This window comes from Chiloscyllium plagiosum, chromosome 10, assembly GCF_004010195.1.
Source record: "Chiloscyllium plagiosum isolate BGI_BamShark_2017 chromosome 10, ASM401019v2, whole genome shotgun sequence".
NCBI classification, from domain to species: Eukaryota; Metazoa; Chordata; class Chondrichthyes; order Orectolobiformes; family Hemiscylliidae; genus Chiloscyllium; species Chiloscyllium plagiosum.
Genome location: NC_057719.1, coordinates 11,710,603 through 11,734,096, shown reverse-complemented (window position 1 = coordinate 11,734,096; position 23,494 = coordinate 11,710,603). Strand labels below are relative to the sequence as shown.

Genomic DNA, 23,494 nt, shown 5'->3' with positions numbered 1-23,494 from the left:
AACTTCAGTCGATATTAATATACAGAAAATCAAATTCAGTTCCGTTGAATTTTAATGTAATATACTTTAAAGCAAACCAATCAGTATAACACTCTACTTAAGATTTTTAGCATGTTTACAAATCTCAGCTCCTACAGACTAACTCTTGTATTAAACATGGGTTCTTTTACCATACATTTATAAGTTAAAATGTCTGAAAGGGAGTCCCGAAGCACAAATGAGCTATCCAAATAAAACATAAATGACAACTTTGGGCAACTCAGAAGTATTTATAGAAAAATGTTTCAAATAGAAAACCTCAGAAAGGCTCTTAAATGGCATGAAAATGTCAGACCAATACTTCAATAAAACCCCGTATTCGAATGAACATGGTCCGTTAATCCGAAAACATAGGACATGTAAACTGATGATACACACATACTTTTTTTTGTTCTAACTTAAGATGTTGCAAACTCTTATTCTACTTTGAATTCAAACAAAGTTATTCATTACTATTAGCAGCATATTGTTTTATTATATTTGAAATGCTGTAATGTTTGCGGTGTGATAAGCAGTCAGCTACTTATTCTTAGCAACTGAGTTGTATTCAGATTTTTTTAAATTGACAACATGCTGGTGGACAACAATCTTTATTCAGGCAAATTTACAATTATCTGTCAAAATCTACTTTAACTGTACATCACTAATATCAGCATCACAAATTTACCACCCAACTGCCATACATACTAAGTGCAAATTGCAAACATCTATACACTCAAAATTAATAGGTCCAAGATACATTTTGTTGGGCAGCTCCTTTTTAAATTACAACTTACTGTTAGACTTTAATTTTAAAAAGGGAGGGCAAAATAGAACACAGCTTAAACTAAAATAACTGCAGTTGTTAATTTTAGCTTTAAAAAAATGCTTTTGTACATTGACAAAAAGAAACTCATTGGATCTAAAATCTTAGATAGTCTTTTACAGCAATGCCACCAGTGTGTTCAGTTCTGAGCTCCTCCATTTACTTGAGGCATTTTATTGGCTAATGTTAAAGTCAGTGAATGGGAAGCCACAAAGAATGGAACAAGTAATCTTTAGATATGAAGATAGCTGTTATTCCAGAGTTCAGAGTAGTATGCTTTTGTTTTAAAAAGCAGAACAAAATTGGAATGGCTGCAGATAAATTTGAATTCTATTTAAAACACCATCTAATTTTAACTTGATTAGTTCAGCACAAATTAGAGGGAAAAATTACTTGTCAGGGAGGAGAGGCTGATGAGTGCAGCTTGGGTAAAACTAATTTTGCATTCAAATTACAGTCACTTGATATATAAAAAGCTGAAAAGCACCCATCTCACAAAGAACATCCCAAGGTCGCTCACAGAGGCATGAGGAGATGGAAGTTGAGATCGAGTCACCAATATTCATTGTGCATTCAGCTACCTACAAGTCTGGAATTTCACCCCATAACCCCTCCATCGCAGTAGCTCTTTCATTCATTAAGATGCCCCTGAAGAGCAGCCTCTCTTGCTGAACTTTCCCAATATCTCCTTATGTGGCTCAGTACCAAATTCAGTTCAATTACACACTGGTGAATTTTGTGGTATGTTTGGTAATGTATTAAAACACCCTACCAGGTGCTCTGCTTTCTTAAAATATCACCTGGAATAACAGAACTTTGCAAATCGTGAAGATGCTGGCATTTTCAAAACTTACACCTCTGCAATTACAAGATTTGATGGCATGTGCAATGGAACATAAAACATGCAAGGCAATGAATGCAAGGCATATTACCAGCATTTCAAACAGACATGGCTAATATACTGCAGAGTGCAGAAAATCTCATTCAGATTGAATTCTGTAATTGAACACAACTACTTATGTTTGTACCTGTAAATTCCCTCTACCACAATGAGAATCTTTTTCCATGGTCTGCGAGTCCGTGGCTGCCCATGCACAATAGCGTCTTTCAACAATTTATCCAAGCTCTGCATATCTGAAAAGAAAACAAGCATTGTAATGACTATGGAGCTGATTTTACACAAACATCCATTGATAAACAACCTCGCATTCTCATCCATGATCAGCAGTCAGTGCCCACAGAAAAGCTGGTCATTGTTATCTTAAAATGTTGAGCAAAATAAAAATGAGATTTGAAGTAAACTGCAGTTTAACGCTAATCAGTCATGCAAATCAGCCCACATTAGCTTGTCCACCAAGAAAAAAAAACACATATTGCCACATTTGCTGATAGAAAGAGGCATGCTGTAGAAATTTTTCATCTTGTCTCATCAGGACACAGGCAAGAATAAAAAATTTCAAAGGGAGCAACAAGATAAGTAAATCAGTGTGCTAACTGGTTGGGAAATTTGTTCCAATTGGTAAAGATGTTTCCATGGAGAATTTGAGGTTGGCCAGGCACTTTTCACACCTCAAATGGAAGCCTTAAACCCAGTAATATAGGATTCTTCGCTTTTGTCTGCACAAGTCTACCTCCACTGGTGAATATTCATGTCGGGATTCCAACAGCTCCACATGCCTCAATGTTGGCTTTATCAGAAAGCTCAAATAAATCTGAACTTTTTGCATACTATGTAGACTTGATGCCAAAATAAGCTACAAAGTCATCTTCTGCGATAATGGACACCCTGATCAAATCATTACTCGCTGTGTATTGTACTTAATCTTGAATGGACCTAACATTGGACACTCTTCAGGTCAGAAACTGGCAAGCCGCCTCAAAATTACCCTGGATGGGCAAAACATCTGAAAATTTAAGAAATAGGAAAAGCTAACTGTTTTGAGCAGCTATTATGCAGTAGCAGTACAAGTGGCATCTTTTCTCAGAACGCTGCCTAAAATGGTGTCTGCCTACCTGTGATAAAGGTTTACAATATATTACAATTCTTTGGGAACTTTGATTCTCAAATTGTGATCCACTTAGCAAAGTGTGCTCATTCTTGAGCCCCATTATTTAAAGGATTGCTACAAAACTTAATCAAAGTACATAAAATCCCCAACTCACCTGTCTGATTGAATCATGCGAACAGAAAACACTGCCTAGGTTGCTGTACTCAACATGAACTATTAACTACAAATAAGTTCAGCCACGGGTAAAAAAAAACTAGCAACAACTCAATTAGTTGAAATAACCCCACTTTTAAATACATGCGCGCACACACACAAACAAAAAAAATTGGTGCTACAGGTAGAGAGAAAGAACGAGGGAAACAGTTCAATAGCACCAGTCCAAATGAAATATTTCTTAGCCTCTCCATTCACCATGTTCTTTCACAAGTCCCACAGGATAATTCAAACACCGATTACAAAGGCCCTTAACTACTGGTTAAAGGCAACAGCTTAAAGCAGCTGGTTGAATAAAATAGCTGTTTTAATCCAGGTACTTTTACTGCAGGGAGATAGAAGCACAACTTGCTTTTCCATCAATTGCTTAGAGAACCACTGCCACTCACATCACACCTACAAACTGCTTAGCTACCCAGAAGCCAGATGTCATCAGGCTGGTGACCTTTAGCATCAAAACTGCACAAACCAGCTATCTGTTGCCAGCCAAATTGCATTCAGTACACAAATCCTGACGCTATGCCATCTTATCTCTTCCCTCACTGATTACATAAAGTTGTGTAACACCAAAGTAACTTTCTTTTAATTCCTTCATTGTGTTTTTTATAAAGTCCTTTTCCTATTTAAGACTATATTAAAAATGATGAAAAATAAAATACTGCTGTCTGAACAGAGCTGAAGTGGATAAAAGATCAGTTTGAGAAACCACTGAGAGAGAACACAGTTAACGTCAGTGAGTCATATTGGACTTGAAATGTTTCTCTCTTCAGAGATAGCCAGATCTGCTGAGTTTCTTGAAAGCTACCTGGGAAATAAATGCTAAAGAGTTCACAAAGTTGAATGCCGACAATCTAACATAGATGGCCGGAGCAACAATATCAGGTTGAATTCAGTAGAAAAGATAACTCCAGCAGATGAACATTTTTGTGTGGGGAAGCTTTCAGGCTATCATGCTTGAAAGACGTTTGAGTTATTCTTAACGGTCAGTGAGAAAAGCAAATCAGTTAGCCTGTACCTTGGGGGAAGAGATGGAGACAATTACATCTGGTGAGCATGCAGAAAACCAATGAAAGGAAATGCTTGCTAGAATTTCTTATTGAATTTACAGGTTAAATTGAGGATAGGGAATGATACTTCATTGGGTTGAGTGCATATACCTTATGGTCTCATGATACTGCTCAGAAAAGAAGGGCTGAAAGTTTTGCTGTTTATAATAATGCCTTTCAAAATTGCCAAAACTTGCCCTTTAGGTAATGAATACATTCTGTTGTTAAAGCACATGACAGCCTTGCATGCATAAGTTTAATGACTGACCAACTGACTATGATTAACAAACTGTAAAAATAAAACTTTTGTTATTAAGTCAGGTTTCACTCTGGAGTCTGACTTGTTCAGCATTATGATCAGCTAGACTCTCATCACTACCACAGTGAAAGTTTCAGTAGCGTGACACTAGGTACGTAGGCTGTATATCCCAAAGCCTGGCAGATTGCACCAGATAAAGTATCCCTTTAGTTGTCTGCAAAAGGCAGAGTACTAAACCAGCTCTTACTCACAAAACACAAACCATAATGTCCAGTATTGTGATTCTGTGGTCAGGTTTCTCCATGTCAGCATCTTGACCTGAGTGACTTGCCAACCAATCAGCAGCATTTTTGCACACTATGAGGATTGCTCCCTTTGAAATGTGCTATGCTTTGATCTGTCCTAACGAGGGCAAGATGAAAAGCTTTGACAGCATTTTTTTCAAGCAATACATAACTTCAGTACTAAAATGATTTAACTGAATAGTTGAATAGGCTTGAGCAGCTGAATGGTGTATTCATTTTTGAAAGCCACTGCTTATTCTTATGTAACTAGATTGTTAGCATTTGTAGGAAGCACAAGATTTACACAATCTGCCACTAACTTACAAATTCATTGACATATACATTTCTTTGTTTGATTTTGCTAATACATTAGCCAGATGGCAGGGATTAGTGGAACTAAGTGGCAGGAACAGGAAGCAACCAATTGCTGCATTATCCCAACCTGTTAATTGTACTTGCCCCAGAGAGCGAGAGATCGTTCTCAAACCACCTCATGAAGGGGGAGACAATGAAGTGGAAATGCCACTGGACTAGTAACCCATGTCTGGGGATATGGCAAATTGTTTTATTTGAATTCAATAAAAAATCTAGAATAAAATGGCAAACATGTAACCACGGTCATAAAAACTCATCTGTTTTCCCCTTTAGTAAAGGAAATCTGCTGTCCTTATCTGGTTTGGCCTACATGTGACTCCAGATTCTCAGCAATGTAGTTAACCCAGCTGCCCTTTGGTCATTTAGGGATGAGCAATAAATGCTGGGTTTTTAGATTAGATTAGATTACATTACAGTGTGGAAACAGGCCCTTCAGACCAACAAGTCCACACCGACCCGCCGAAGCGCAACCCACCCATACCCCTACATTTACATTTACCCCTTACCTAACACTACAGGCAATTTAGTATGGCCAATTCACCTGACCTGCACATCTTTGGACTGTGGGAGGAAACTGGAGCACCTGGAGGAAACCCACGCAGACACGGGTAGAACGTGCAAACTCCACACAGTCAGTCGCCCTGAGGCGGGAATTGAACCCGGGTCTCTGGCGCTGTGAGGCAGCAGTGTTAGCCAGCAGTGTCCATGTTTCATTACTAAATGAGTCCATTCCGCAGTACAACAAGACTTGAGCAAATTCCAGGCTTGGGCTAACAAGGGCCAGGCAATGATCATCTTTAAGAATGACTCTAAGCACTGCCTCTTGACATTCAATGGCATTACCAATTGCCTGCACAGGCGCAGGTCTAAAAACTCAAGTTTGACACTATCCAGTATGAAGCAGCCTGCCTGATTGGCACCACAGTCACAAACATTTACTCCCCATATCACTCTGTAGCAGCAATGTGCATCACTCACAAGATGCATTGCAGAAATTCCACTTACTGTTGTGCTTGAAAACTCTGATGGTTGCACCTGAAAGTCTGGCTCCAAGCACCAAGGAGGCATGGTTTAGCTCATCACTCAAAATTAGACAACCCTGAAGAGATTAAAGAAAATGTTAGAACTTCACCTTTTAAAAAAACTTCTCAACTTCTTTTGCCCATAACAAGTTTTTTCCTTTTCACTAGGATTCATTCTCCAAAATGAGTGAAGTTGGAATATAATCACATGGAGAATTGAGGGTATGAACACCCACAATTCTTGACACATTACCAATACTTAATATCCCAGGATCCTTTCCAAATGGTCTTCAATAAGCTGCCATACCACTGGTACAGCTGTACAAGATCCACAACAAAGATTGTTATGCCTCACTAATCCACTGTTGAGTGATTGTGATGTAGGGAGCGAGACAAAACTAAATTATATTCAAATATATACAAGTTTGGAATTAGTGTCACATGGTTTTTTTCTGTGCATTTGATGGGTTTAATGATCAACTTCAAGAGTGTGGTGCTGGAAAAGCACAGGTCAGGCAGCATCCGAGCAGGAGAATCGATGTTTTGGGCATAAGCCTTTCACCTCCTGCTCCTTGGATGCTGCCTGACCTGCTGTGCTTTTCCAGCACCACACTCTTGACTGATCTCCAGCATCTGCAGTCCTCACTTTCTCCTCAATGATTAACTTGCAAATATTCCTTTAGCCATGGTGATTTCTTTTAAACTTGGAGAAGCAGCCTCCAGGATGAATGGGTTTTTGTTTACATTAGGAGAGGTTATGAGTAGACAAGGTAAACAATCTTGTATTGAGGTTTGTGTTAGAAACACTTCGCTGGGTGTTTTTATTTAAAGCTTGGGGAAATACCATGGCTTGAAATCAGATTTTAAAAAATTTAAGCACAAAATATTGGAGATGTTGGAACTCTGACAGAAACAAAATATTGGAGAATCTCAGCAGGTCTGGCAGTAACAATGGAGAGAGGAAAAACAGTTAAATGATTCTTTAAACAGTTCAGTTCTAAAAGTAGAGAGTCATATCAGACTTGAAATATCAATTCTGTTTCTCTCTTCACAGCTGCTTCCAGAGCTGCTGAGTTCCTTACACATTTTCTACTTATTTTAAAAATTTCAGTTGGGGGCAGTTCTGCCAAAGAGATGGATGACTGAAGTGGTGTTCCCGAGAAAAGGAAGAGGCGGCCATCAGATTTTCCAGACTGCAAGTTGAAGTCACAGTTAAATCTATTAAAATGCTAGAAAACAGTTTTTCCTGGTGTAACTGAGTACTGTAAATGCAATTTTGGATGAATGGGATTGTGCTCCTACCTCTTTCGAAATCTTTACATTTAACGTATGTAAATGCATTAGTTGCAATGTTAATTGCTCAACCCAAATGCCACTCTGACGTATTAACACTATGTGATGTATTAACAAAGCAGGTTAGCAAAGATATCTATAGGCATAAATACACTTAATATCAATAGGTTAAAATTTTCCAGGGTGTACCTTACCCTGGAAAGTATACCATGGGCATGTTTTGCCATTTCATCCAGCATGCATAAATATTTTTATAAAAGTGTAAATGGGCAAAAAAAATTGGCACCACAATCAGTTGTAAATATGAACCCCAACTTGCTTAGCAAGCAAAATTTGTTTTCAAATGGATTCATTTCATGACTGTAAGAAGGTTTGCATCTTGTTAACACAATTCCTCCCACAGTCCAAAGATGTGCAGGTTAGGTGAACTGGCCATGCTAAAACGCCCATAGTGTTAGGTACATTGGTCAGGGGTAAATGTAGGGTAATAGATCTGGATGGATTGCTCTTCGGCGGGTCAGTGTGGACTTGTTGGGCCGAAGGGCCTGTTTCCATACTGTAGGGAATCTAATCTAACAGTTGAAACTCATGTGACACTAGTGTGGAAGAATTCAGCAATGACCAATGGAATGTAATGTTTTCTTGCTCTTCAAGTTCAACACTTAACAGCTACACTTTAAAAATTCACAGTGTATATACAAATAGTTCCAATTTCAGTACTAAAAAGACATGGTATTGTATTTAATTATGTGGTTAGCGGTGCAGAGAGGTGATGGAGGGCCACGTTTTGACAGTTCTGACAACTGAATGGGGTTGCAGGCTACTTCAAAAATGTATTAAATCATGTTGTCGGCTAAACGAGTGGAACATTCCCTTCCTCAAGGGAACTACTTAGTTTTTAATGATTGTGGTGGCATGGCCAAAACACACACACTAATCCAAAAATGAAAATGTTGCCCATGTTCATTTTCACAATTTTCTACAATGAGATGAGTGGCTAAATCAGCACTATAGCCATTAAGAATACAGGACTTTGCCAGTCTTATAATCTGGAATCGTTACCATTTGTGGGAGTGTAATAATGCAGTCAGTGGCATTTCCTTCCTTTCTCACTTGAATAACGATTCAGTTACAATCAGAAAAAAGAACCACTAATAAACACAAATGGCTGAAAACACATGCTAACTGCTTCCCTAATAGCAAAGTTAAAAAACATACTGCAGCACAAGATTTGATTCTATCCAATCCCTGTAGCTGGACTCTCTGCATTCAATTTCCTATAATTAATATTAATGCAGCAATCCTTTTTTCTACTTCAGAGTGCTCAGGGTAGGGGAAGAAAATAGAGAAAGAACGAGTCAGACTTGATCTCCAACCCTGCAGAACAGTGTGCGCATATTTCAGGTGAGGATTGATTTTAGCTGCAGATAAAGCACTTCATGGTATACTGTAGTCATTCAATTGAGAAAGCAAGGAAATGCAACTGACTGAATTATTACACTCCAATACAAATTGTAATGATTTCTGGAGAGAGGTTATGGTGTAGAAATAAGTAAAGGTAAGAAAAGTGAACAAACCTTGCCAACAAGAGCAGGAATATTCATAGAGTTTGTTGCAAAGCCCATTCCAAAAGCCATGGCTGCTTCAACTCCCAAGAATCGAGCCACTAACTTTTCTAGCTCTTCATGTTTGTCTAAGTTACCTGTGAATGGAATTAATCTTAAATTTGAAATGGAAATAAATTTTAATCTTTTCAAACATTCTAATTTGCATGTCAGCACACTTAGAATAGCTGTTTATTTCATTTAAACATCAATGATAAGAGGCTCAGCTGACGTTTAACATAGAAAAGCCATGGCATGGAAAAGAGGTCATGTAACTCATTGGCCGTGCACCGGCTGAACAAAGTCAACTATTTCAATTCGACTCTCCAGTACTAGGTTGACAGCCTTCAGGTATAGATCCAAGTAGAGTGTGTGATGCTGGAAAAGCACAGCAGGTCAGGCAGCACTTGAGCAGGAGAATCGATGTTCGGGCAAAAGTCCTTCATCATGAATGAGGCTTGTGGGTTGGGGCTGAGAAATAAATGGGAAGGGGTGTGGTTGGGGTGAGGTAGTTGGAAAAGGGATAGTTGGATGAAGGTGAGGGAGAAGGTGACAGATCAAAGGGGGCAGTGATGGACGAGTCTGGAGGGCGGTGCCGAGTTGGAGGCTTGGGACTGAGACACAGATCCAAGCTCATTTTGAATGAATTCAGACTTGCTGCCTCAACCACACCAGGATTAACCAGAAAGTGATGTGCTGTTTAAAAATGTAACATCCAGAGGAAAAAAAAATACAAAAAAGTAAACATCGGCTCTGGAATGGAAAATATATCAGACAGACAGATTTGCACACTAGCTTGCCGCTCTGTACAACAGTTAGCAACTAATACTGGGCACAGTAAAGAAATTTTTACTCTCTACAAAACAATGTCTATCCCTTTTAGTAGCTCAAGAATATCATAAATCAACCAACATTAACAAAAACCAGCCAGATACTCAATTACCCCAAAATGCTCTACCCTACAAAAGATGTTTTTGGCTAATTTAAATGACTGTTTTAAAATTAATGGGATTATATTTCTACCATGTTTCAAAATCTTTAGATATCTGAAATACTTTTGTCTATTTTATTTTGCTTAATAAACTCCTGCTTTATTGTTAAAACCAAGTCTGCAACATTGCACACTTCTGTTTCAGACAGACCATCTGGTTAAATCCAAACATTTATCAAGTCAGATTTCAGTCCTAGATCTGACTTGTACAGTAACTAGCACATCAGCTGGGATCATATCTCTTTACCCTCTAACCTTCAATCCCCTGCATAATCAATCCTCAAATGTTAAGATGATCTGATTTAATCAACTTTACTAAAGCATTCCACAGCGTCATAAGTCAGAGGAAAAGCAGTTTCAGCTGCTGTCCTAAATTTCTTACATTTAATCTAACCTTCTTGTTATATACATTCACTTGAAACATCTACATCTATTAGAAGGTGCTTAAATCACTTGCAGCAAATGCTTATGATTGCCTACACGACAACTGTCAGTGCACATCTAAAGTAATTCATTGGTCAAACATTTTTATGTTTGAAAACAGAAAAGACAAAAATGCCATGACTGCACATTATATAGTAGCGAAAAAACTATGTCCCATTCCATACTAGACTATTTTTAAAACAGATACTGATTTAATTTACATTTCTTAATCCAGACCAATAAGGACTGCTGCAAGTTTTGGCTGAAATACTGAAATTAGCTGCTCACAGTTAATGGTTTTCCCCATTATTCCTTTCTTTCCCATTCTTCTTTGTAGACTCCCCTGATCAAACGTTCCATTGTTAAACAGCTGTTCCTGAAAATTGTTATTGTTTACTTGAGGAGAAAGTGAGGACCGCAAAGTGTTGGAGATCAGAATTAAAAAGCACAGCCAGTCAGGTAGCATCTAAGGAGCAGGACATGTTTCGAGCATAAGCTCAAACAGGAATGTGTGCTTGTGCCTGTGCGCAGAGTGGGGGGTGGGGCCAAGGAGGCTGAGAGATAAATGGAGGGGGGGGGGGAAGAAAGTAGCTGGGAAGGTAAAACATAGAACAATACAGTGCAGAACAGGCCCTTCGGCCCTTGGTGTTGCACCGACCTGTGAAATATTCTCAGCTCGTCTCCCTATACTATCCCATCATCATCCATGTACTTACCCAAGGATTGTTTAAATCTCCCTAGGTAGCTAGAATGCAATAAGTAGACGGTGGCGGGGGGGGGGGGGGTAGGTGGTCAGAGTAGAGGGTGGAGTGGATAGGTGGAAAGGAAGATGGACAGGTAGGATAGTTCGAGAGGGCAGTGCCAAGTTGGAGGATTGGATCTGGGATAAGGTGAGGGAGGGGAAATGAGGAAACTGGTGAAAATCGACATTAATTCTATATGGTTGGAGGATCCCAAGATGGAAGATGAGGTGTTCTTCCTCCAGTCGTTCGGTGGCTAGGATTTGGCAGTAGAGACAGCCCAGGACTTGTATGTCTGTTGGAGTTGGTGGGGGGGGGGGGGGGGGTTGACACGGTCAGCCATAGGTCAGTGTGGTTGTTTAGCATGTGCATTCCAGAGATGTTCTGAAATGTTCCGCAAGTTGGCATCCTCTCTCCCCACTGTACAGAAGACCACATTGAGAGCAACGGACACTGTAGATGAAGTGTTTTGATGTGCAGGAAAATCACTGCTGGATGTGGAAGGATCCTTTGGGACCTTGGGTAGAGGAAACAGGAGGCGCGCATGCAGATTTTACACCTCTCGCGGCGGCAAGGGAAGATGCCAAGAGTGGGTTGGTGAGGGGCTTGGACCTAATGAGGGAGTCGCAGAGGGAATGGTCTCTGCAGAATGTTGAAAGGGGTGAGGAGGGAAATGTATCTCTGGTGGTGGGGTATGACTGTTGGTGACGGAAATGGCAGAGGATGATTTATTGTACGCGAGAATATACACTCAGTTCAGGGGGAATGCATCTCCTAAATTTATCTCCCTTTCATCATATTCACAATCAGCAAGCGCCAATAGAGGAACAACCACCATTACAGCAACATGCTTGATGTGTCAAGAATCCACATACATTTGCTCCAATGCTGCAAAACACTTGCAGTAAGCTTGCAAGTCAATGGCTGTATAATATCTCATGCCTCTCGCACATTTCTTGAAAAGGGTAATGTTTCCTCAAATACCTTAAAACATTTTATTGTCTTGAAGATGCATATAAACAGCTGTTTGATGCATGCACCTAGGAGACAAATGGAAGGTGGTGGTGGTGGGTGGGGGGTTTGCGAGTCAGTACCAGGTTCATGAAACCGTGATATTATTCCCTCCAGATTCAGTGACAAATTAAAACCTTTTATAGATTGTAACTTACCAATTTCTTGCCGTGAACTACAAACCCCAACTCCATACTGGATAGTTGCTTTAGTTGCTGCATTTGCACAGAAACCCTGGCTTTCTGCAAAGCCCAGGTAGTTGTAAGAACCCATATTGAGGACATCTTTGATGACGGTGCCAGTAAACCTAAATCAAAATAAGTCCATTTATCACATTTAGCAACCAATGCGCTAGTGAAACAAAATTAATTACAATAAAGAGTTAAACAATCATATTCAACATGGTTTGCATCAGGGTTTCTGCATCACTTAAAATATTCTAAAATCTCAGTTTTAATGTTCAATGTAAAATGCAGTGTGCTTGATGATCTTTCATCACTGGGTCTAAAATTAAAATCCAGCTTAAACTGAGCACTTCCTGCTGATTGCAATAATGATTGAGAAAGGAGTTTGAACAGTCACCATCCAGTTCCAACTTAAAAGTCTCAACATCAGGTTATAGCCCAACAGGTTTATTTGGATGCACTAACTTTCGGAGTGCTGCTCTGTGCTACCACCATTCCCCTCCGAGTTTTACACTTGACTGCAAGACCAGTGGGCGGCACGGTGGCACAGTGGTTAGCACTGCTGCCTCACAGCGCCAGAGACCCGGGCCAAAAGATGTGCAGGGTCAGGTGAATTGGCCATGCTAAATTGCCCGTAGTGTTAGGTAAGTGGTAAATGTAGGGGTATGGGTGGGCTTCGCTTCGGCGGGTCGGTGTGGACTTGTTGGGCCGAAGGGCCTGTTTCCACACTGTAATGTAATCTAATCTAAATCTAAATCTAATCTAAACCAGCTCCTGACTAATCATTTTTCCTTGCACAATCTTGTTGAATTCTTCTCCTATCTCAGCTCATCTGCTACTGAAACTCACTTATGTCTGATATCTCAAAACTTTAATTTTCCAAAGCATCTCTGGCTCACCACCCTACGTTTTATCCTCTGAGCTTCAGATTTGCACACATTTGCAAAATTCCTTTCACCTGTGGTCACTGAAACACTTTGGCTCCTGGTAAAGGAAAGGTCAATCTTTAAATTCTCATCCTCGTTTTGAAATTCCTCCCAAGTTGCCCTCTAACCATCTCTATAAATCTGCTCCAGCCCCATTACCCCTCTCCCTCCTCCATATCTGCACTTGTCCAATGCTGGTATCTCCAGCGGAGAAAGTGAGGTCTGCAGATGCTGGAGATCAGAGCTGAAAATGTGTTGCTGGAAAAGCGCAGCAGGTCAGGCAGCATCCAGGGAACAGGAGAATCGACGTTTCGGGCATAAGCCCTTCTTCAGGATTTCGGGCATAAGCCCTTCTTCCCCCACCTTTTAGTTGCTAGATTTCATAGTTCTAGCCCATGTGACTATTTTCTTTTTTAAAAAGCCTGTATTATTGCAGTGCAAAACAAACTACAAGGGACTGAAATCCAAGATTTCAAACCAAACTAAAACCCAAGAATTAACAATCCAAATTGAAATTAACATATACAGGTACACGATCAATAAATATAAAAATATTATATAAATAATATAAAAATAATATATAAATAATAAACACCAAAATGCTGGGGAAACTAAAGTCTGGTAACAGGGGGAGAGAGAAAAACAGTTCAGGTTTCAGTCTGATGTGACACCTACAGAACATCACAATAACTCCTGCCCTGTAAAGCATCTTGATTGACTATTTTTATTGGAAATAATCTTTGCTCCCTATAGCCAGTTGTTAAGCAAACAAAAGGTTGGCATTTCAAGGAACTGCTCCTAGAGGTAATAGCATTGACCAACATTGGTACCATATAGTTCACTAATCACAGTTATCTTGTATTAAGACCAAATCAAGAGGTGGCTTGAAAACTACTGCATTAATTTTGACGGTATTAGGCAAGAACTTTCGAAAGTTGATTGGGGGCAAATGTTCGCAGGTAAAGGGGAGGCTGGAAAATGGGAACCCTTCAGAAATGAGATAACGAGAATCCAGACAAAGTATATTCTTGTTAGGGTGAAAGGAAAGGCTGGTAGGTGTAGGGAATGCTGGATGACTGTAGAAATTGAGGGTTTGGTTAAGAAAAAGAAGGAAACATATGTCAGGTATAGACAGGATAGATCGAGTGAATCCTTAGAAGAGTATAAAGGCAGTAGGAGTATACTTAAGAGGGAAATCAGGAGGGCAAAAAGGGGACATAAATCTATTTGCCAAAACGATCTCAAGGAGAATCGAAAGGTTTTTTTTTTACAAGTACATTAAGGACAAAAGGGTAACTAGGGAGAGAATAGGGCCCCTCAAAGACCAACAAGGCGCTCTTTGGGGAGCCGCAGAAAATCGGGGAAGGTACTAAATGAATATTTTGTATCAGTATTTACAATGGAAAAGGATATGGAAGATATAGAATGTGGGGAAATAGATGGTGACACCTTGAAAATTGTCCATTTACAGAGCAGGAAGTGCTGGATGTCTTGAAAAGCATAAAGGTGGATAAATGCCCAGGACCTGATCAGATGCAGCCTAGAACTCTGTGGGAAGCGAGGGAAGTGATTGCTGGGCCTCTTGCTGAGATATTTGTATCATCGATAGTCACAGGTGAGGTGCCGGAGGAGCGGAGATTGGCTAAGATGGTGCCACCAATTAAGAAAAATGGTGGTAAGGACAAGCCAGGAAACTATAGACCAGTGAGCCTGACGGTGGTGGGCAAGTTGTTGGAGGGAATCCTGACGGACAGGGTGTACACTTATTTGGAAAGACAAGGACTGATTAGGGATAGTCAACATGGCTTTGTACGTGGGAAATCATGTCTCTCAAACTTGATTGAGTTTTTTGACGTAGTAACAAAGAGGTTTGATGAGGACAAAGCAGAAGGTGTGATCTATATGGACTTCAGTAAGGCATTCGACAAGGTTCCCCCCATGGGAGACTGGTTAGCAAGGTTGGATCTCATGAAATGCAAGGAGAACCAGCCATTTGGATACAGAACTGGCTCAAAGGTAGAAGACAGAGGGTGGTAGTGGAGGGTTGTTTTTCACATTAGAGGCCTGTCACCAGTGGAATGCCACAAGGATTGGTGCTAGGTCCTCTATTTTGCATCATTTACGCCAACTATTTGAATGCGAGCTTACGAGGTACAGTTAGTAAGTTTGCAGATGACACCAAAATTGGAATTGTAGTGGACAGCGAAGGTTACCTCAGAGTACAACAGGATCTTGACCAGATGGACCAATGGGCTGAGAAGTGGCAGATGGAGTTTAATTCAGATAAATGCGAGGTGCTGCATTTTGGGAAAGCATATCTTAGCAGGATTTACACACTTAATGGTAAGGTCCTAGGGAGTGTTGTTGAACAAAGAGACCTTGAAGTGCAGGTTCATAGCTCCCTTGATAGTGGAGTCGCAGGTAGATAGGATAGTGAAGGCGGCGTTTGGTATGTTTTCCTTTATTGGTCAGAGTATTGAGTACAGGGGTTGGGAGGTCAAGTTGCAGCTGTACAGGATATTGGTTTGGCCACTGTTGGAATATTGCATGCAATTCTGGTCTCCTTCCTATTGGAAAGATGTTGTGAAACTTGAAAGGGTTGAGAAAAGCTTTAAAAAGGACGTTGCCAGAGTTGAAGGATTTGAGCTATAGGGAGACGGTGAACAGACTAGGACTGTTTTCCCTGGAGCGCAGAGGCTGAAGGGTGACCATATAGAGGTTTACAAAACTATGAGGGGCATGGATAGGATAAATCGACAAAGTATTTTTCCTGGGGTGGGAGAGTCCAGAACTAGAGGGCATAGTTTTAGGGGGAGAGGGGAAAGATACAAGAGAGACTTAATGGGCAACCTTTTCAAACAGAGGGTGGTACAGGTATGGAATGAGCTGCCGGAGGAAGTGGTGGAGGCTGGTACAAATGCAACATTTAAGAGGCATTTGGATAGGTATATGAATAGGAAGAGTTTGAAGGGATATGGGCCAGGTGCTGGCAGGTGGGACTAGATTGGGTTGGGATATCTGGTCGGCATGAACGGGTTGGACCGAAAGGTCTGTTTTCATGCAGTACATCACTATGACGTTGACTCTAATTCCAATCACTTATAAACACAACTCCCATTCATGTTTGCCTGATAGCTTGAGCCACACAAGTATAAGCAAAAAAGCTTCATGTCTAAACATCAGCCTCTTATTTGCGAAATTAGAATCTCAATGACATTGTTCAAGGGAAGGTCTGGGAACTGCGCAGTTTGCTAACTACTCTAACCATGTTATTGAGTATGTTAGACAGCACTTCGTCCATCTGAATGAAAACTTAAGTTACAAGAGTGAATTCACTAATGCAAAGCTTAGACATTATTGCAATACCAGTGTACTTAATTATATCACAATTGATAAAGTAAGGTATAAATAACTTGCTCTTTCACTCATTTCCTTTCCCAGTGTCTAATAATGTCTCCCACAATCCATGCTCAGCTTTTACTGCCCTAGCCTATTCAGATGTTCACCCTACTTCCACCTTCATAGCGAGTACCTAGCTCCATCTCAACACTGTGCCTGAAATCCACATTCACGTTAGTTATCTCCAAATCTTATTATAATTAAAAAATCATTCACAAGATGAGGGTATCATTGGCTAGGCCAGCATTTAATACCCATCCCTAAATGCCCACAGGGCAATTAAGAGTCAACCACATTGCTGGGATTGGAGTCACATGTAGGCCCGACCAGGTAAGGATGGCAGTTTCCTTCCCTCAAGGACATTAGTGAACCAGATAGATTTTTCCAACAATTGTCAATGGATTCATGGTCATAGTCAGACTCTTAATTCCAGATTTCTTTTTCACTGAATTCAAATTCAACCATCTGTCATGGCAGGATTTGAACTCAGCTCCCCAGAACAATATCTGTGTCTCTTGATTAACAGTACCATGAGGCCACTGCATTCCCCAAAATCTTGACTACGAATATCAGTTTGAAACAATTCGATGTTCCTTTACTGGTCAGAGTGAGTAAATACAGGTGTTGGGAGGTCATGTTGAGGCTGTACAAGGACATTGGTTAGGCCACTTTTGGAATATTGCATGCAATTTTGGTCTCCTTCCTAGTAGAAGGATGTTGTGAAACTTGAAAGGATTCAGAAATGATTTCTATGACTATGTTTGCAGATTCAGGCCAGTGTAAACAATCCAAGGTGACACACCAGAATAGTACTAAGTACTGTATTTTTGGTGGTAATTTTTCTTACTGCCATGCTCCCCGCCCCGCAGTAGTCTCTTTTGCCCTGAAGCAGATCCCACTACTACAGCCAACCCATCACATTTCCAACTACCTTGTCCCCCAGCACATCACCCCCTCCCCCCACCTCACCATTTACTTCTCAGCCCCCTTGGGCCACCCCCTCATTCCTGAAGAGCTTATGCTCGAAATGCTGACTCCTGCTCTTCAGATGCTGCCTGACCAGCTGTGCTTTTCCAGCACCAGATTCTGATCTCCAGCATCTACAGTCCTCACTTTCTCCTAAAGTACCAATGCTCGGTTCCTGAACAAGAGGTTAAACATCACTGAGTTTCATAGATAACTGCACAGCCAAGATAAGCAAAGCATCCGAAAAGTCCTTCTGCCAACTCACTAGCTGACTGTTGTTAGTTGTTCAAATCTCATTGTGTTTAAGTGCCACATTTCAAGCACAATTTTTGTGGTGAAAAGGGTATACGAATTTACCACAAATATCAGCTAGCAAACAGCAAGTTGGGTCATTAACCCGGAACAGGAGTAGTCGGTACATTAGTTTTAGATGGAGTGACTTACTTGAATGTCCAGTTGTAGTCATGAGAAACCCTCTCCATTACATCGAACTTTGCCCCAGGGACACTGCAGATAGGCCGGTTCCAGCTGTCTCGAATCCTCATGTACAGGTTTCTGGTGTAGAAATTTTCAAAGTCTTGGTACAATGGTACAAAATCCTACAAAAGGATAATTTAGAATTATTCCAAGTTGACATGCTTTATTTTATTGTATATCTGAAAGTCTAGAAGTGAAAATTCTAATCATGCCAGAATTCAGTGCTTCCAATTTAGAATACAGAAAAATGGTAATTAACAACACACATCTACATAATGAACAAAACAAATGGTGCCTCCAGTTTGGTTAGGACCAATTTTGGAGCTTAAGCATCTGCTGAAGAAGGACATCGAAACATTTAGGCAACATATATAAGTTTGAGACTCAGCAACAAATGACCTGGATACTGAAGTCACCAACTTTCATTGCAAACTTAAGTGTTCTTTGTGCAATGCTATTCTGTTGCAGATAATGAGCAATATTGTCTATGCCCCTGAGCAATGATACTGCAGCATTTTCTTCCAAGACATAAATCACTTTGAAATGCAATTATGGAGACAATGTTATCCTTAATTACAAAAAAAATTTAAAGGTAGAATTCAGCAAAAAAGTTATATAATCACAACTGTTCCAACAATTTATCTCTCCATAAAATCCTTAATGCAACGAAAAATTCCAAAACAGGAGGGGAACAGTATAAACAAAGTGGGCCACACAAGTAATGCCAAGGAATGTCTTAAAGAAGAAAAGCAATACCTTAAAGGAGGAAAGCAAAGTAGAAGCAGTACTCCAGGCCAGAGGGGCAAGGCATCAGAAGCCACAGGCAGCAACGATGAGACTAAAATCAGGGATGGTCAAGAAACCAAATTAGATCAGCATGAGAATCTTGGAGGGCTGTGCGGCCAGAGATTAGACATAGGGAGGAGCAAGACCACTGAAGGATGAGGCTTTTAAAATTGAAACATTGCTTGATCAAGAATGGACAGGAATGAAAACTGTGTGCGCCTTAAACATTTTGAATGACTTCAAATTTACAGAAAATAGAACATGGGACACCAGTCAGGAGTGCATTGGAATAGTCCAAAACTAGAGCCGACAAATGAGAATATTAAAAATAGAGCTGAGGTAGGGGTCAAATCAGGCAGTCTTTATAATGGCATAAATCAGATCACAAATATGCGAATGGACTAGTTAAGCTGATTATCTCCAGACAGGGAGAGGGAGTCAGTATTTAGTGAATAAAATTTGCAGCAGGGACCAAAATTGATGATTTAAATCTTTATCGGACAAAAGTTCTGCCTAACAGGATATCTAACAAGTAATTTGACAGTTTAACCAAAAGGTGGTGAAGTAGATATGAAAATTAATACTCTGCTTTTGGATTATATCAGAGATAAGACCCAAAGTTGGATTTACAGAGGTCACTAGGGATAATGATGCAGAAACAGAAGAGATGCCATTGCAAGTGATTCCAGGACAGCACAATGGCTCAGTGGTTAGCACTGCTGCCTCACCATGCCAGGGTCCTAGGTTCGATTCCAGGCTTGGGCACCTGTCTGTGTGGAGTTTGCACATTCCCCCCATGTCTGCATGGGTTTGTGGAGTTTGCACATTCCCCCCATGTCTGCATGGGTTTCCTTTGGGTACTCCAGTTTCCTCCCACGTTCCAAAGATGTGCAGGTCAGGTAAATTGGCTATGCTAAATTTTCCATAGTTGTTAGGTGCATTAGTCGGGGGGGGGGGTGGGTTACTCTTCGGAGGGTCGGTTTGGACTTGTTGGGCCGAAGGGCCTGTCTCCACACTGTAGGGAATCTAATCTAATCTAAAACAAGATAGTTAAGAGCGGAACTAAACAAGAGCAGTTTTGTCCATGAAACAACAGTGGAGGCGCATTGGAGGGGGTGGCATGGTCAATTGTAACAGGACTAGATAATTTGAGGAGGAGGATTTTTTTTTTGTTAAGGATTGTTCTAGAGACTTTCCACAACAGATCAGTTTTTTTTGCCTCCAATTCAAATAAATGCAAATAGTTCATTAACCTGCAACTTTCCAAAAATGAAGGATGAATAGATTTGCTGCAACTGTTAAAATGTCAATGTGTGTATTCTTTCCTAATGAAGTTATCAATGCCATTTAGTTCAGTGACCATTTCCGAGAGCTCATTTAATTGAAACGGTTTGAGCATTTTAGACAGAACTAACTTCTGGCTGAATGCTCAGGAATGTTTGCACTGCAGGTGGTCTCTCTGCACCAGTTACTCATAACACATTTCTGGAGTTTAAAAGTGCAGCTCAGAGATGGAATTTGTAATGTGTGTCAGTGCCTGACACCCATCCGATCATTTTCATCTGAAATCTCCAGCTAAATAAGTTTCAACAATGGCTATACACTCATTACAGTCAACTTTTATTTCATGTCTGTGTGGCTAACTTTTAAACTGGCAACTATTAATGATTCTGTAAGATCATTCCTACCTTGGAGTAAGATTAGCATAATCTGATGCCATCAAGTATAACATAAAAATACAAAATAGAAGTAGACCATATGCCCAGATTCTGTCACGCCATTCAATAAGAGCTGGCTGAACTTTGTTTTCTCATCTGTTCCCACTAACCCAACAAGATTTTTCTAACCAACAAAAACATCTTAAAAATAAAATTCCACAACCCTGTCTGCACCACAAAGTCAGGGAGTTCCAAAGTGTCTCAACACAAAAATAATCTTACCAAAAAGATCAAATTATGGAACAGTGCTCCCTAGTTCTAGATTGATGCACAAGAGGAAACATCCAGATCACATCACTTTGTGAAGGCAATTCAGCATCTTACACACTTCAAGTCATCTTTCACTCTTTTACACTCTGATGGAAACAAGCCCAAACTGATCCAAACTATCCTGAGACAACCTATTCAACCCAGGTATCAACCTAGCCAACCTCCTCAGAACTGCCTTTAATGCATTTACTTCCTTCCTTAAAAACAAGAAACCAAACAGCACACAGCATTTAAACTGTGGGCTCACCAACGTCCCATATAACTGAAACATAACATCCCTACTTCCCTCGCAAAGGATTGCATCCATTAACCTTCTGGATTACATGTTTTATGTGAATATTAGGCTTTCTGACTCATACACCAGAACATCAGGCCTTCTGCAGTCTAAATTCTACAGAAATTTTTGTTTAATACTTTAATCTTCCTGCTAAAGTCAATGACTTCACATCTTCCCACATTATATGGTCAGATTTCTGCTACTCTCAACCTATATCTGTTTGCATCCTCATTTTCTTCACACCTTACTCAAGAATGTATTGATGCAAATGATACACAGAAGATTCTGACTGCAGTCTCGGATATGAAGATAGGGCAAGCATGAGAAGAATAGTAAGCACAATAGAAGGGAATTAGTCTGAACAAAAATCTATCCAGTGAAATTACAACTTATATTGCAGGGGGCCTGCCCATAAAAGTTAATTAAGTGGGGCTTAAGGTGGTTGAGGAAACACCTACTTAAATTTTATTTGTTTACAAATATTCTCAATACAAACAAAATGAAAATAGTGAAAACAGTAAACCAAGCAGTGTCTTTAATTTTCAACTTTTTTCACACCTTACAATGACCTAACATTGTATAGCAGAAGCATTGCAAAAGGTTACGGGTTAGTCCCTGAAATTCCAGTAACATTTTTCTGCTTAAGTGCCATCTTTGGATGAGTGCACTATCTGGACAAATCACTCAACAAGTTTCTCACACTGTGCTGCACTGCAAAACCCTGAGCAGGGATAGAGATATTCATTCGACTCCATAGGGAGAATCTCCTTTCCCTTTCTTGTTACATTTTGCTCATTTCTTTGTTCTCCTTCAAAAAAATGCGAGTTGGCTTTCTGGCAGTTTTGTCAGCCTCATTCTGTGTCTTGACATTCACAATGCAATATGGCTTCTTGCACTAAGACAGCTTTCAGTGCCATTGACAGACCATAGTGACACATCCCTTGCTATAATGGTAAGATCCTAGGGAGTGTTGCTGACAGAGACACCTTGGAATGCAGGTTTATAGCTCCTTGCAAGTAGAGTCACAGGTTGATAGGATAGTGAAGACAGCATTTGGTATGCTTTCCTTTATTGGTCAGAGCATTGAGTACAGGAGTTGGGAAGTAATTTGCCGCTGTACAGGACATTGGTTAGGCCACTGATGGAATACTGCATGCAATTCTGGTCTCCTTCCTATTGGAAAGATGTTGTGAAACTTGAAAGGATTCAGAAAAGATTTACAAGGATGTTGCCAGGGTCAGAAGGTTTGAGCTACAGGCAGAGACTGAATAGGCTAGGGCGGTTTTCCCTGGAGCGTCAGAGACTGAGGGGTGACCTACTAGACATTTATAAAAATCATGAAGGGCATGGATAGGGTAAAGAGACAAAGTCTTTGCCCTGGGGTGGGGTAATCCAGAATTAGAGGGCATAGGTTTAGTAGAGGGGAAAGATATAAAAAACAACTATAATAGGGGCAACGTTTTCTCGCTGAGGGTGGTGCATGTGGGGAATGGGCTGCCAGAGGAAGTGGTGGAGGTTGATACAATTGCAACATTTAAAACAGCATCTGGATGGGTATATGAATAGGAAGGATTTAGAGGGATATGGGCTTGTGCTGGGAGGTGGGACTACATTGGATTGGGATATCTAGTTGGCTTGGACAAGTTGGACTGAAGTTTCTGTTTCCGTGCTGTACATCTCTATAACATCATATAGTCATAACAGAGAACAATACAGCACAGGAACAGGCCCTTCGGCCCTCCAAGCATGTGCCTAAAGTTTGACCTGCCATACTAAACCAGTTTTCACTTTCAAGATTCATATCCCTCTATTCCTTTCCTATTCATGTTTTCATCCAGGTGCTTCCACTACTTCCTCTGGCAACACATTCCAGACACACTTCATCTTTTGTGCGAAACACTTGCCTCGCACATCTCTTAAAAACTTTCCCCATTGCACCTTGAACCCATGTCCCTTAGTTGTTGACTCCTTCACCCTGGGGAAATAACTTCATACTTTCCACTATCAATGCCATTCACAACCTATCAGGTTGCCCTCAACCTCCTGCACTCCAGTGAAAACAAACCCAGTCTATCCAATCTTCATTTGTCGCTAACATCTCCCACAGAGAGTCATAGAGTCAGAGATGTACAGCATGGAAACAGACTCTTCAGTCCAACCCGTCCATGCCGACAGATATCCCAACCCAATCTAGTCCCACCTGCCAGCACCAGGCCCATATCCCTCCAAACCCTTCCTATTCATATACCCATCCAAATGCCTTTTAAATGTTGCAATTGTACCAGCGTCCACCACATCCTCTGGCAGCTCATTCCATGTACGTACCACCCTCTGCGTGAAAAGGTTGCCCCTTAGGTCTCTTTTATATCTTTCCCC

The 23,494-nt window shown here is 40.5% G+C and overlaps 1 protein-coding gene across 1 annotated transcript in view; it reads right to left on the bottom strand.

Annotated features, from left to right (window-relative positions):
* sptlc2a (serine palmitoyltransferase, long chain base subunit 2a) overlaps positions 1-23,494 on the bottom strand; it is a 123,975-nt gene that overhangs the window by 61,772 nt on the left and 38,709 nt on the right. The window contains exons 3-7 of the mRNA XM_043697043.1: positions 18,035-18,189; positions 12,273-12,421; positions 8,923-9,047; positions 6,036-6,129; positions 1,873-1,978 (exon numbers count right to left, since the gene is read on the bottom strand). Of these exons, the coding sequence (XP_043552978.1) occupies positions 1,873-1,978; positions 6,036-6,129; positions 8,923-9,047; positions 12,273-12,421; positions 18,035-18,189 (629 nt within the window). The remainder of the gene's footprint in view (positions 1-1,872; positions 1,979-6,035; positions 6,130-8,922; positions 9,048-12,272; positions 12,422-18,034; positions 18,190-23,494) is intronic.